Source organism: Chiloscyllium plagiosum, chromosome 38 (genome assembly GCF_004010195.1).
Source record: "Chiloscyllium plagiosum isolate BGI_BamShark_2017 chromosome 38, ASM401019v2, whole genome shotgun sequence".
NCBI classification, from domain to species: Eukaryota; Metazoa; Chordata; class Chondrichthyes; order Orectolobiformes; family Hemiscylliidae; genus Chiloscyllium; species Chiloscyllium plagiosum.
The window spans coordinates 20734607-20750921 of record NC_057747.1 but is presented as its reverse complement, the minus strand read 5'-3'; the positions used below and the strand labels follow the sequence as shown (position 1 = coordinate 20750921).

General features: G+C 42.7%; 1 protein-coding gene across 9 annotated transcripts in view; it reads right to left on the bottom strand.

Annotated features, from left to right (window-relative positions):
* Positions 1 to 16315, bottom strand: part of camk2g2 (calcium/calmodulin-dependent protein kinase (CaM kinase) II gamma 2) — a 359232-nt gene that overhangs the window by 46184 nt on the left and 296733 nt on the right. For all 9 annotated transcript variants that reach the window (XM_043679064.1, XM_043679069.1, XM_043679065.1 and 6 more), the window contains 2 exons: positions 7909 to 7980; positions 5162 to 5206 (listed from right to left, as the gene is read on the bottom strand). In XM_043679064.1, the coding sequence (XP_043534999.1) occupies positions 5162 to 5206; positions 7909 to 7980 (117 nt within the window). The remainder of the gene's footprint in view (positions 1 to 5161; positions 5207 to 7908; positions 7981 to 16315) is intronic.

Sequence of the window (16315 nt, the reverse complement as noted above, 5' to 3'; positions counted from 1 at the left end):
GTGTTTCGGCCATGCTAAATTGTCCCGTTGTGTTTGGGCTAGATGGGTTAGTCATGGGAAGTGCAGAATAGGGAGTGGGTGGGATGCTGTTTGGAGGATTGTAAGGATTCAATGGGCCAAATGGCCTGCTGCCACACTGTAGGAATTCTATTGCCCAGCCATAAGGTGGTGATGAGTCATGTTCTTGAACCACTGCGTTCATGGAACAGTAATGCCCAAACATGAATTGTGTGGAGCTTTTACTAACTTAATAAGATAGGCATTTTTTGGCTGCCTTTGCAATGATTTCTTTTTCTCTTAAACCCGTACTTAAGTCAGCTTTTTTCTGCTTTTAAGTGCATGGGACACACTTTCAACATAATCACAACAATCAACTCAAGACATACTGCAGTTCAGCTCTTAGTGTCCACTGTACTTTGTGTGAAAAACTCCACCTGACTTTCTTCTTACTGTTACCTTTTCAGTTGCTGTTATATGAAGCCTTTTCAAAGGTAATGGCTAACTCTAACAAGAGAGATTCAACCATTGCCCCGTGATGGGCATCACTATCGCTGAATCCCCCATTATCAAAGCCCTGCGCGTTACCATTGACCAGCAATTGAACTGAACAAGTCATGTAAATACTGTGGTTACAAAAGCAGGTCAGAAGCTAGAAATCCTGCAGTGAATAACTTACTTCTTGACTTCCCAAGCATGTTCTCCACCTACAAGGCACAGGTCAAGAGTGTGATAAAACACTTCCCATTTGGCTAGATGATTGCAGCTCCACCAACACCCGAGAAGACACTGTCTAGGACAAAGCATCCTGCTTGATTGGCATCACATCCTCAAACATTCATTCCCTTTATTGTTGGCGCTCAGTAAGCATTTTGTACCATTGACAAGATGCACTACAGAAATTCATCAAGACTTCTTAGACAACATCTTTCAAACCTATAACCACCACTATCTAAAAGAGCAAGGGCATCAGATACATGGGAACACCACCCCCTGCAGGTTTCCCTCCAAGCCACTCATCATCCTGACTTGTAAATATATCACTGTTCGTTCACTGTCACTGGGTCAAGATCCTGGAACTCCCTCCCTAAAGGCATTGTTGACCTACCTACCCCAAATGGACTGCAGCGGTTTAAGAAGGCAGCTCCCCACCACCTTCTCAAGAGCAGATGGGCAATAAATACTGACCCAGCCAGCCATGCCTAACACTCCTGAATGAAAGAAAAAAGAAAAGCCTTGAACACTGAGCACTTCTCTGAGATCTCAATAGTTGTTTTTGAAGCAATTCACCAAGTCAGTCCAGGCAAAATATGAATACTCAGCATTAATGGTGCTTTTGTACACTTCACTTATAAAGAATTCTGTTAATATTCCTTATGATTTGGAATATGGAGTTGAGGGTCCTTTGTATTTGTTATCTCGTTTGCATGTTGAATCTTCAACTGTCAAATGCCACGTTATTCTCTCAGAACTTTCCCATAATTGGAAGTGGACCAGACACATCTGAGGGGATGAGGTAACAGTGGTCATGGTGGTCGTGTAAGGGTGAACTCAAAACCAAAATGTTCTGCTCCCTGTCAGTCTCTCACTGCCCAGTATCATAGAATTCCTATAGCATGGAAACAGGCCATTTGGCCCATCGTATCCATAACACCACGCCGAATAGCATCCCATCCAGACCACCCCCCCCCGCACCCTCCCCCCCCCTCCCCATCCCTGTAACCCTGCATTTCCCATGGCTAATCCATCTAGCCTGCACATCCCTGGACACTGTGGACGATTCAGCATGGCCAATCCATTCTAACCTGCACACCTTTGGACTGAGGCAGGAAACCTGACAGACATGGGGAGAATGTGCAAACTCCACACAGACAGATTCCCAAGGCTGGAACTGAATCTAGATCCTTAGTGCTGAGAGGCAGCAGTGCTAACCACTGAGCTACTGCATCCCCTCTTCAGAGCATTTGTTCCATCTTAAAAACATATGGAACATCTACTTCATAGTTGGAAGCCTGCAGACTTGGTCAGGAGGGGCACTGAACCCATGACCTTGAGGCTATTAGCATTGGTCTGAGATGGACAGAAAGGTCACCTCTCAGCAGCTATATCGTCCTAATGTGTTGCCATGCTTACATTAAGGACCATTCTGTAAACACTCAAAACACTGAAGACAGTTGATCCGAGAAAAAAGGCAGCATTTCACTCTGATTATATCCCACATCTACCTTCAAACTTGCAGTAAAATAGTTGGCATCAAATCTATTTCATATAATTCAGAGAGACAAAGCAAATTTTCTCAAGTGCTCCATAAATGTGTGTCTGCGTTTCAGTGCTCTACTTGAGAAAAATACTTTTAACGTCACATCTCCAAACTCCCTGTAGATTTGCTCCTGATTCGTGTGACGTTGATTACACATCAACTGCACATCAAAGGGCCACAAATGTCAAAACTGCCACTTCCAATCCAGCATCTGCGGTTGGCAGTTCTGTTTCTGCATAGAACCCGTCACCCGAAATCAAACGACGCAGAAAGCATTGGGACACATCCTCGTACTGAGGTCATTCACAATTCAATTTATAACTGTGGATTGAATGATCAGACAAAAGCATCCAGACCGCTGCAGCTTAGGCTGGGTTTTGAAAATGTCCAGTTTGTGGTTATAGTGGCAGTGTTTTCTGAAAACTGCAAACTCAAAATTGAGTTGCTTTTCCCTCTCCTTTCAGGCTCTAGTCCTCATTAAAGTGTCATTCCCTGAGTATTGAAATGACTCTTAAGCATATGTGACTCCATGTGACTTGGCCATTTGACCAAACCCTTTCATGCCACTGCCCAAAAGCAACTGTCCTTTCACAAAAGGAGGGTAAACGGATTGCAGATCAGGGGCTGGAATGCTGGCTGCTTATTCGCTCTTTCTTTTAGCCGTGAGATAGCCCACACAGAGATTGCTAATTACCCACCTCCCCCACCATCTCCTCCAATGTCCTCCTCTCCCCAGGACATGAATAATCTTAATTGGAGCTAATGAGAGTGGAAATATAACTGTTGCCACCTCTGCTACTGTAGCCATTGCAGTGACAAGCGCTCCAGTGCTAAGCCAGCATCAGTAACACAAGTCACAGGCTGTGGAAGTACTGCACTTAATACAATTCACTGCGTCACTGTGCTTCCAGTAAGCAGCAACACTCAGCCAGCCAAGCAAGGCCAGATTTGTTTACCCTTCCACAGATTTGCCGAAGGGGGCTGGAGTTCTTTGATTGTTGGATTTGTCAGCAGTAAACACTTTTAAGGCTCTCGCCATTTGCAAAACAGACCATTAGTTAAAGGCTGATAGCAAATTGCTGTTGGCTGGAAAAGTGTCACTCAGGGAAAAAGAAATTACAGCCATTAACCTTTTCAAGAAATCCTGAGATCATCTTTAAAACATTAAAAAGCATCATTCCCTGAAGTAATTGTCGCCGTTTAAAACCAAATCCGGGTTTTAGCTTCTCAGGCTATTTTCAAGCCACTTTTGAAATATTGTAATAATTTTGATTCACTCGCAGTGCCTGTAACACTGGCTCACCTTTGTAAATATCTCATATCAGGGACCAGAAACCATTTACAGGCTGTGCTGTAGAAATTATTGTTATAATGGAGGCCTTGTGAAGATGGATAATATTTCTTTTGCCAACAGTTAACCTTAGTTACAAGGGGAATGTACCACCAGACAACAATCCAACAACCTGTTGGACATTTACACAGCCTTATCAATTTAATCAGGCTACCGTGCTGTTGTATTATGGTACTTTCCAACCATACTGCACTTTCTGCATCAGCTGAGGTTACCAACATTATCAGTAAAACCATCACCAGTTGTCGCTCTCTTATGAGAGAGCAGCCCCATGGTCCTCGGGGAATGTGATGACTTTACCTTTAGAATAACAGAAATCCCAGAGTGTGGAAAGAGGCCATTTGGCCCATCAAATCTGCACTGACCCTCTGAAGAGCATCCCACCCACAGCCCCACCCCATCCTCTTATCCCTGCACTTGCCATGGTTAATCCACCTGGCCTGCACATTTTTGGATTGTGGGAGGAAACTGGAGCAGCCGGTGGAAGCACACACACACACATGGGGAGAATTTGCAAACTCTAACACAGACAGGAAACTGGAATTGAATGTGGCTCCATGGCATGGTGGCTCAGTGGTTAGCATTACTGCCTCACAGTGCCAGGGACCTGGGTGCAATTCCAGCCTTGGGCAACTGCCTGGAGTTTGCATGTTCTCCCCGTGCTCCAGTTTTCTCCCACAGTCAAAAGATGCGCAGGTTAGGTGGATTTTTAATTTCCCCATTGTAACTGGGAAATTTACTCAGTACAGTATATATTAGATTACTTTCAGAAACTTAACTGGGTTGTAAAAGTGACTCAAACCATATTAAAAACAGCATTTTATAATATCAACGTCTGCTGAATTTCAAAACACATTATCTCGAGGTGCAACTTCCTAATTCAATTCAAAGGTTTTCTTTGGCAAATTAACACTTTCACATAAGTCAACATGCAAAACAACAGCGTGCTGAAGTCCTGGTGACTGAACGTGTTGGAATGCAAGCTGTTGCACTCAGTTATACACCTGGGTGAATAATGCTGGCTCCAGCAGAGTCACAGCTGATATGTCTGAAAGGATGCTCTTTTATTACAGCTTCAGGGTGCCGAACTGGTACTTTGATAAGTGTTATCACTTATAACACTTAAGTTTACCACAAATTGTTGCTTTTTTGTTTTGACCACTGCAGATCACAGAGTTCATCATCACCAAGAGAATAGCAATGAATAGACTGTTTGCTGACCGACACTGGCTCCCAGTCAAGCAGTACCTGAAGTTTGAAAAAATTCATCCTTACTTTCAAAACATGATGTGGCCTTGTCATCCCCTAACTCTATGACCTCAAGTTCCGACAGGATGTGTGCACACTAATTCTGGCTTTGTATAATTTCCCAATTTTAAATGCTCCACCATTGGTCGATATATTTAACATGCGAGATCAGTAGTTTGACTGAAACCTGCTCTTTAAAGTTAGGCCTCTGACACCCACCACAAGTATTACTGCATCTTCAAAAGAAAAGACCAAGTACAGTATCAATCACGAGAAATTCAGAGTAGTAGACTTCAAACTGGTACCTTAATGCCATCTGTGGGATTATGGACTACTGTTGTCTGTGGCTCCTGGGTAGATAAGACAGGAGAGAAAAGAGCTTTAACAGATAAATCAACTCAACATCACTGTCATTTTTCGTCACTTTAAAAAAAACAAGGGGAACAAAACAATAATGTTACAGAACATATTCAGCTTCAGAAGTCATTACCTGATCCCATTTACAACAATGTTGGCATACGTTTAAAAAAATGGCCAGGTTAGCTTTGAAGATGTAACAATCTAGGAAAGCTGGAGACTTCAATATCCAGTCACTGGACAACTGGCTTGAAATGTTCATTGCTCATCCTTCCGTTCCTCGGCTAGAGATTTCCAACTAAATGCAACAATGAAATTGACCAAGTCTGGAATAGTCACGGTCGCAATCACACAAAGTCACGAAGCATCACATAGGAGAGGAAATTTGGAGTCTTATTAATTACAGACTGTCCCAGTTGGAGGACAGGGGGGTTAACAAGAGATAAATCACATTAAGCATCATTACAGTATTGACTAATAAAGGAACCTGAATTACTTCATCTCTATAACCACCAAACTTGTAATTTCAAAATACTCCAGACTCAATAGCAATTAAGATAAAATTCTACAAGTAAATAAAATATCCCATGAGTTCTGCAAATCTGAAGCAAAACCGACAAATGATGGTAGGGACATTGGTAACTAAAAGAGAAAGGTTAATGTTCTGGTTGCTTTGTGTCGCAGTTTCGTACCAGTCAGTTTTTTTTCTAAAAAAATAGCTTTTCAGAAAAGTTTTCTTAAAAAGATTAAGCTCATGTGTACATTCTTCAAATTATACAGCAAAGCTGATCTACAGCAGCAAATCTCATTTGGATTGTTCTTGCTTGGAGCAGTTTAAAACATTTTGTTAAATCATCCCATTAAAGTACAAGGCATCAATTACTCTGAGCATTATTACAAAAAAAATGCCTACTATCTTGATGGAGACATTTATTTTAGATGCACTACCACTTCTTAAACTATTGGACATAAGACTTTCATGCCAGTTTGTTGAGTGGTTGTATGTGATAATGGTCTATGTTAATCCCCCCACTATTAACATATTTCCATTGCTTTTCGTGAACATTTTCTAAAATAGTGGTCAGCTTATTTTGATCGGCTGGTCCATGTACTATCATCTGAAATGCTTCAGAGTGGACAGTGTAAGCTTGACAATGTCCCTGATTACCTTTTCAAATATTACCATCAGTTTTGTTGGTGTAATAACCACTTCACATTCCTCTGTCTCACTGCACATCACAAAATAAAGCTTGAACAACTTCAGGTCCTGACCATTGCTCCTATTTCCTCCAGGAGAAGCTGCTGGCAACAGGGGACAGCTAGCTGTGGGCTGGTGCTCAGGGTGGGGACCACCTAACGTTGTAAGACCTGAGGAGTGCCTGGAACCCATAGGGTCTACCTGGATTTCACCCAGAGCTGTGGGCTGAAGGAGCAGGAACATGCAAGTGTGAACACTCCACTGGGCAGGGCAATGGCATTGCCAAGCGACAGGTGAACTACAAGTGTTGTCCATTGAGCAAACGATTAGGCACTCAGTGAAGCAATGGCTACTCTCTCTTTTTTCTCACCTACACGAGGAGCTATTGGCTGCTCTGCTCCACAGCCAGCATCACATCACCATCCTTTGGTCCCTGTTCCTGGCCCATAACCCCGCTACCAGATTTTCAGACCCAGGCTCACCTGGCCACGCAGATGTCCCACCTCAATTGGAGGTGCATATACAGATAATGATGCTATTATAGACACACAGGACAAAGCGATGTAGACACACTCTGGCTTTGGGAAGGGCAGTTGGCCATATTGGTTGGCATCACCGAGCCCATTGGCTCATGTGCAGGTGGCCATTTTAACAACCATCTTTGTGTTTGGGCCAATTCCAATCAACGGCGTTACTGGAGCACTCCAACCCTCTCTGCTTTGTCAGGTTTTTCATGCTTCCCTCCTTTGCTATTGCTCTGCAGCAATCCACATTTGCTCTTTGTTTCTTTGTCTCATTGTCATCTACTTCTGCCTTGCATCACCATCACATCTGTCATTCAATCACCCCTGATCCTATCGCCTTTTGATTCCATTTATGACCCAGTCCCTAGTTCTGTGTTTGTTTAAAAATTGTTAATCCCTTAACATCTCCTATCAACCTGACACATTAATTCTTCTGAAATACAAACAGAAAGTGTAGGTGAAACTCAGCAGATCTGGCAGCAACTGTGGTGAAATAAAGAACACTAACGTTCCAAGTCCAATATGATGCTTCAACTCGACTTGAAACGTTAACTCTGTTTCTTTCTCTCCAGATGCTACCAGACTTGCTGAGTAACTCTGACCCTTTTCTATTCAGATTTCCAGCATCCTCAGGCATATTTTGCTGCCACATTAACTCTCCTCCTCCCTCCACAGATGCTTCCAGACTCACTGAGTGTTTTCTGCTTTCAGATGTCCAGCAAATCCTTCTGAACATGTGATTCATGAACATTGCTGACTGTTGTTTCCACCTCATACCATAAACAGGCACCAAAATAACGTGGAGCTTCTAACCCAACAATAATTAGCGCACACCCCAGAGGAACCTGGCTGACTTCTGGACTGCAATATAGAATTCTGGACTGTCCCCTGAAAAAATAAGCACAAGAAACACATTGTGACCTCACAGAGGTAAAGTTACAATTCGAAGGTAATGAAAGAAGTCAGCAGGTACCATTGCGGTTGGTGAAGATGTGTTTTCCTTTGGGGCGCTGACTATGTTGTTTTTGCTGTTGTTTGTCTGTGGCTGTGCAGAAAACAAAAGGGTGTTTAGCTTTCACAAATGAGTTGGAAACACTGTAACACCAACCAACTTACAGCATGCAGTTACAGCAATGTTAAAGTGCCTTCAGAACCTGATTCAGTTGCACTTTAGACTACCTTCGAGTTTGGGTCAGGGTGAGATGCAGGATAGAAAGTAATCGAAAAGAAGTTGGTTTTTTGGGGGTCAGGCCAGCTACTATATTTACCAGCCATTTACTCTCGATTATTAATACAAACCAAACTAAGCCCAACCGGATCAATGAGATTGCACCTCACTGTGGAGAGTTCCTGTATTCCAAGGAAGGCCATAATTCAAAGCCTGAAAATCTGCCTAAACAAGGAGTTAATTCCCAAATGTGGGAAGCATTGGGAGTCATACAACACAGATCATTCTATCTCTGTGAGGAACACACATTTTATGTAACATTGAGTATGTTCAAGCACCTTTCCTGCAAACCTAAGACTTATACTTATTTTTCTTAACTCATTTTATCATATTCATGCACTGCAGCAATGCCTACATTTAAAACTAAGCATTCAATCACCTGTAAGGTACCTTGGCGTTATGGAGAGTGCTGTGTAAATAGAAGTTCTTTCCTTCTATTGCTGAATGAATACACTGTTTACTTCAGAGGGTTTTAAAAAAAATATAAACTATTTATTCCTAATGGATCAGGGACATGACATTTTACTGATCTTTGGACAAATGGACAGGCTTCAGGGGGAAGGGGTGATGAATGAGTTAAATGTAACTCATTCAGAAACTGAAGACTGAACCCTTTAAGATGTCCTTTGGAAGTTTTATGCTGTGGCACTGGACCGAAGGACATTCAGGAAATATTGCATAGCTGGAGGTACTTTCCAAACAAGATGGTTAGCCATAGACTTCTCAAGTCGACATGAAAGACAACATTGTAGAAGAGTTGTAGAAGAGTTGTAGAATAGTTTTTCCTCTTACCAAGACTGTCATAACAAATTATCTGGTCCTCATCACATTGCTGCTTGTTGGAGGTTGCGGTGCATAATTTGATTGCAATGGCTCCAATATGCTTCAAAGGTGTATAGTTGGCTTTGAAATGTTTTGGAATGTTTGCAGGTCACAACAAGCACAATATAATCACAAGCTTTGCTTTTCAATCTATTTCTTATACAATGCCGCAGTCACATGGACAAGGTGACGGCACATATTTGCATCCCACTGGAGAGTTTCTCCATCATAGCAGATGCCAAACCTTTATCACAAGTACCACCCCCGAATGTGGCACTTCATATATTCTCAGCGTCTGGGCATGATTTGCACATGCGCAAATCACTGAGGCAGCGGGGCATTTAAATCGTAATCTGCTTCTACTCCTCTGTAATTTTGGCAATCTAGGAGAGTGACAATATAGTAACAGCTGATCTGAACTTTGTGCATTTTGTTTTTACCTAACTAGGCAATTCCTTTAGAGTGTTAAGTTATCTTTCTGGATCTGGTCTTGTGACATCTTTGAGAAAGCAAGGTGCCCTTTGGAATAGTTAAAAGCGTGCATATGCAGAAAGATCACAAACTCATTTACTGTCAAGCTCACTGGAACAATGAATGACCTGTCCAAAGTAATGGTCAAAGCCAACTTTCTAAGCGAACAGTGAAACTATTTAGATTTGTTACCCTTTAAATCTTTGAAAGAAGTCAAGATTTTTGATAGCATATTTCACTGTGTCTGTTGACATAAGCCTGTGAGCTTCTATTCTTGAATCAGGACTGCATGACTGGTTTCACAATCATCTATTGTCACAGTAAGCTGCCTGCCATTTCACATTGATTGACAACTCAATGTGAATACAGGGGTTACCTGATTTATGAACGCTGACTTATAAACACTGGTACTTATGAACACAATCCCATATAGGGCTTTAATTTGACAGACTCGTCATACAAACATTGCCTGTACTTACAAATGAATGCTTTACATTGTCCTGCATTGTGTTTTGGGACAATGTTGTCACTTCAAGAGGTTATTCAGTTCTGTTTTTTTTGAAAAGAGGTTGTAAGGCAGAAATGTCAAACCACCCCGAAGAAATTATAAAATTCGTGAGCCCTTTGGAGATTTTTTTTCAAGTTGGAACAATGTAAGCCACCTGGGAGTGGCCAGCTCTCAAAGACCAGGTTTTCTAGTTTTTTTTTAAACGTTTTTAGGTTTTGTTTTGAGCAGAAGCCTTTGGGGTCTCAAAAGTGTTGGAAGTTTCAGTGAATTTCTCCTAGTCGCTATTCTCTCTGAATATTCGTTTGACGCTTTTTCCCTCCTAGATTGGACAATGGCATGTGAGAACCTGAGTCTGATTTTTCCTTTTTGCCAAGGGTTGTGTTATGGGATGTTACTACACTGGAACAGTTAATTAGCAATAGGTGCTGTCTATTATTCAGTTGAATTTTCCAATATTTAAGTTATTCTAAATTCCTCTCTCCTTTGTTTGCACATTAACTATTGTGTTTAAATAAATTGAGTTTTGCTTAATGTCAAGTAGTTGCATCGCATCTGGAACATGCCTTTAGAATGAGAAAAAGATAGGGTCCACGCTACCTTCTCAAAACAGTCAGTTCTGCTATAACATGGTAGTTCCATTCTCAGGCAAACACGTGTTATAAGAAAATCGCGTAATAGCAGCACCATCGAAACTAATGGGGCTGGAAGCACATACCCAATACATGCTTTAAAAGATCACACTTTAGAAACAGTGTCCCCAATTCGTTAATCGCGTTATAGTGAATTTGCATTAACAAAATGCGCATTATAACAGAATGACCTGTATTTTGAGGGGTCTGATTTGGTCCATAACAGTTCTGACTTGTATACAAATTGACTTGAGAATGGATTCCAAAGCAGAACCTGTTCACAATCAGTGGACTGGCTCTTAAGGCTCTACTGAGATGGGACTACAAATGAATTTCAATGCTGGTTGATATAGTGGGTTGTGCACTTTAATGAAATGCTTGTTCTTATAAGACATTATGTGGTTAGGAGGAATGTAAATATAATAAATTGGATTTTATAGTTGTGTGTGGTTTTCTGTAATTGAGACTTAAGGGCTTTATTTAAACAATCTTTATTTTATCTTGTCTCTTCACGGGTTTGAAGTCTGTCTATGTGGATACTAGGTGGATAGGCATGCTGTGTTGGGTACTGACGATGGGTTGGCATAGCTGAGTGTCAGGATGGTGGTGACGGGTTTTGAGGGGGCAAGGGTTTTATAAAAAAAAAAGTTATTTCAACACAGTGCCTGTGCACAGGGAGAGCCCTTTCATTCAGTCCTCATCGTATCTGGCATCCCCCACCCACGTCTGTCAGATTGGACATCAAGACAATGATTTTTGTAAGTTGGGTTTGCAGTGCTGGGAATTCTCTCGATTTGAGGATGAGAATTCAGGCCAATGAGTTGAATTGCAGTATCACTGGACACTCACATGTGAGTGCAACATAGATTTGGGTGAAAGTTGATACAGTTTCCAAGAAACCTCACATTTACAGTGGCTTTAGTATGATCCTAGTCCAGTACAACTTTGTAGCTGTAAGGTGCCCAGCTGAACTCTCCAAACCCACTGCAGAGTTATTAAAACTTGCCTTTGGAGCCTTTTAAAATGCATAAACAAAACAGAAGCTCCCATCCTGCACTTAACTGCTGAGGCCCATGAAACTGAGTCATGGCGTGGACAGTAACTGTCCTTGCACTTCCTATGTAGGAGCAGTTGGCTATTTGCCTCCTGAACCCTATTCCGCTACCCAGAACTGATGCACAATTCAACTCCATTAACAAATACTCGTTCCATAACCATTGTACCCTTGCCAAAAAGATGTCAGAGATTTAAGATTTTCAGTTGATTTTTTTCTTTATTAACTCATGAGATGAGAGCATCGCTGGCTAGGCGAGCATTTATTGTCCATCCCTAATTAGTTAAGAGTCAACCACACTTCTATGGTCTGGAATCAGATGTAGGTCAGACCAGGTAAGGATGGCAGCACCCTTTCCTATGGGTTTTTTCCCCCTTCAACAAAGGATTCATGGCCATTATTAGATTCTTAATTCCAGATTTTTATTCAATTCAAATTCCACCATCTGCCATTGAGGGATTCAAAACCAAGTCCCCACAGCATGACCTGGGTCTCTGGATTAATAGTCTAGTGAAAATACCACTAGTCATCACCTCCCATCTCTGCCAACTCTCACCCTCAATAGCAGATGGTTTCAGATTTCCACTTTCCTTGGTCTGAAATGTTTCCTGCTTGGCAGAATTCTAATTTTGAGATTACACCCCACTTTTCCTGCACCTCTCTCTTCAGCAAAAATAATCTCTCTTGAGATACCCTTTCAACTTCTTTAATGAACTTAAACATCTCAATTAGATCACACCCTCCCCTTTGAACAGAGAGAGGAATAAAAGTCTAGCCTATGTAACCAGTCTTCAAAATTTGATATTTTTGGTCTCAGTAACCCAAAGCCTAGGGAAACTCTACCAATCTCAGTTTTGTGATTACAGCCTCAGACTTCCTTAAAAGTTTAGAATTGGGTTTCTGTGGAATTGGGTGATTGGATTTGTTGAACAATGTAAAAGACCAACCATAATGCATCACTAAACAATTCACTCTGGTTAAACATTTATAGGACTTAATACTGCACATTTGATGAAGGTATACTTGAGCGTAGCTCTGATTGGAAAAGAAGCCTATACTCCTATCATAAGAAAAACTCCTTGCAATCTACAAATTGCATCAGGTTTCTCTAATCAGACCATTTATCTACATGCCCACGTGTAGTCACTGACAGATTGGTGGAAAGATACGAGTCAAAAAGTGTGGTGATGGAAAAGCACAGCTAGTCAGGCAGCATCCGAGGGGCAGGAGAGTCGACGTTTCGAGCATAAGCTCTTCATCACATTCCTGATGAGGAGCTTAAGCTCAAAACAGTGACTCTCCTGCTCCTCGGATGCTGCCTGACCAGTTGTGCTTTTCCAGCACAACACCTTTTGACTCTGATCTCTAGCATCTGCAGTCCTCACTTTCTCCCAGAAAGATATAAGAACAAGACGACAGCATCATTTCAGAGGGATAAATTCTATCAACAATGACGGATTAAGAAGAAATCTCAGCCATGCAGTGAAGGTTTTCATGTGCTGCTCAATTAGTTTGAACCAATAGAGCAGCACCTTTTCTTTCAGGTGACAGGAGAGAAGGGAATGAGACCTACTTCAATGTTTGAGCCATTTTCTTTCTTTGAATATTCTTTAATGGTACTCCTCTTAAGCCAAAGCTATATTCCACTTTGCCATTGGTGAACCACATATTGAATGGACTATTGGTTAATTACTTGGCAGTGGATCTGATTTACTTGTCATTGTCGGGTTAACACAGAGTTATGGCACACTGATGACTGTGAACGCACTACAACCAATCACAGGGGTATTGTTCACCCACTTGGCAATGGAGCGCCGACTTCACAGAAGTCTACCTGCTGACTACAATCTAGGTACCTGCCGAGGAGCTACACCCAGAGGCAAGGGACATCTTCAAATGATGCTACAAAATGCACATCCAAGGTGTGTTTTGTCAGTTTTGTCCTGATCTTGATAATGCCCACGTCTTTAAACTTAAAGAAGCAAGTTCACAGAACGGTACCTGCAACCACCATCACCGATGTTGTTAACCGGACAAAAGTCTTTTGCTTTAGGGTGCAGACTCCTTGACAATCGTTTACATTTTTGCATGGTTTACGTTCTTAATATTTTGGCTAATCCCCCGTACCACCCTCAGGATGCACTGACTACCAGCATGCTTTCGAAACAAGTTCAATCTTTGTCATATAAAAATAGCAAAAAATTATTCGATACGCCCAAAACAAGATTGGCAAAGTAAAGGATAACAGCATTCATCATCAACTGTAGCTACATTAACTTGAGCTACTAAAGGCAACTTTAGTAATTTTATCGGGTCAATCGGTGGCTCAGAGGTTAGCACTGCTGCCTCACAGCACCAGGGACCTTGGTTCAATTTCTGCCTCAGGCAACTGTCTGTGTGGAGTTTACACATTCTCCCTATGTCCGTGTGGGTTTCCTCTGGGTGGTCCGATTTCCTCCCATAGTCCAAAGATGTGCAGGTTAGGTGAATTGGGCATGCTAAATTGCCCGTAGTGTTAGGTGCATTAGTCAGGGGTAAATGTAGGGGAATGGGTCTGGGTGGATTACTCTTCGTAGGGTCAGTGTGGACTCGTTGGACCGAAGGGCCTGTTTCCACACTGTAGGGAATCTAATCTAATCTATTTAAAGGCATCTTTGATCCATACATGGGATTTGTGTGTACTCAGTATTTGCCCATTTAGTATGGTTAGACAGAATTCCTCAATAGAAAATATTTCTCCAGTCAACATTTGTTTAGGAATTCTGCACAATAGTGCTGGGGTCATTAGCATCTCAAAAGGTACCTATTTTTATTTTCAAAGTGTTGAAGCAGTTAAGGGCTTCTCAATGTTCTCGTGGTTCCTGTATTCTGCTTGTACCAAGTGGCTTAACCCTTGCTTCATGGAATCATCCTTGGCCTCTCTTTTGAACACCGTAGCAGTGTCATTCTAACATTGATTCTACTTCACCAACACCTTCCACCCCGACCTCAAATTCACCTGGACAGTCTCAGATTCCTCCCTCCCCTTCCTCGACCTTTCTATTTCTATCTCATGCGACAGAATCAACACGGACATCTACTACAAACCGACCGACTCCCACAGCTACCTGGACTACACCTCCTCCCATCCTGCCCCCTGTAAAAACGCCATCCCATTCTCCCAATTCCTTTGACTCCGCCGCATCTGCTCCCAGGAGGACCAGTTCAAAATACGTACAACACAGATGGCCTCCTTCTTCAAGGACCGCAATTTCCCCCCCGACGTGGTCGACGATACCCTCCACCGCATCTCTTCCACTCCCCGATCCTCTGCCCTTGAACCCCGCCCCTCCAACCGCCACCAGGACAGAACCCCACTGGTCCTCACCTACCACCACACCAATCTCCATGTACAGCGCATCATCCGCCGTCATTTCCACCACCTCCAAACGGACCCCACCACCAAGGATATATCTCCCTCCCCTCCCCTATCAGCACTCCGTAAAGACCACTCCCTCCGTGACTCCCTCGTCAGATCCACACCCCCCACCAACCCAACCTCCACTCCCCGCACCTTCCCCTGCAACCGCAGGAGGTGCAAGACTGGCGCCCACCTCCCATTCCACCAAGGATATGCAGGTCTTTGGATTCCTCCATCGTCAGACCACAGCGAAACGACGGTTGGATGAAGAACGCCTCATCTTCCGGCTAGGAACTCTCCAACCACAAGGGATGAACTCGGGTTTCACCAGTTTCCTCATTTCCCCTCCCCCCACCTTGTCTCAGTCAAATCCATCGAATTCAGCACCGCCTTCCTAACCTGCAATCTTCTTCCCGACCTCTCCGCCCCCACCCCAGTCTGACCTATCACCCTCACTTTGACCTCTTTCCACCTATCACATTTCCGACGCCCCTCCCCCAAGTCCCTCCTCCCTACCTTTTATCTTAGCCTGGACAAACTTTCCTCATTCCTGAAGAAGGGCTTATGCCCGAAACGTCGATTCTCCTGTTCCCTGGATGCTGCCTGACCTGCTGCGCTTTTCCAGCAACACATTTCCAGCTAACATTGATTCTAGCTAACCTGTGCAGTTTCGTATTTATCCACTTAGTGATGCTAGGGGTCCATGTCATGTGCAAACCTTCCCGCTGTGAGGGAGGGAACTTTCTTCCTGTTGCTTTGGCCCGAATTCAAATCCCTGCTCATAGCGGCACACCACCCTCACTTACAGCTGATATTGTTAGAGGACTTAATTGAGGCAAATGTAACTTGACATGGGGTATCTAGATTCTTCAGAAATTAAGTGTGAAATGAGCTTACTTTTTCTGCACTGTGCCTGTATTCTTGGTTCAATTAATTCCACGATTTCAATGGCAAATTCCACTGCCTTTTTTTTTGCCGGGTTATCACACATTCCTCCAATAATATTTCCTGGCGAATTTGGCTTTACCCTTGTCAAACCGAAATGTGCCAGGGAGGCAGTGTCAGGCACTACCTTCCTTCTATTAAGTTACAGTAACCCTTTGGGGGCAAATTGGTGCCAAGTGTAACCACTTGATAGTTGTTCTCAGAAAAACCTAAAGATTGGTACTTTAATGCAAGTAATACTGTTCATAGACTTTAAAAGGCCAAAGGTGTTTACGTGCAGAACTCTGGTGCACCCATGGCAGATGAAGAGAAACAGAAAGATA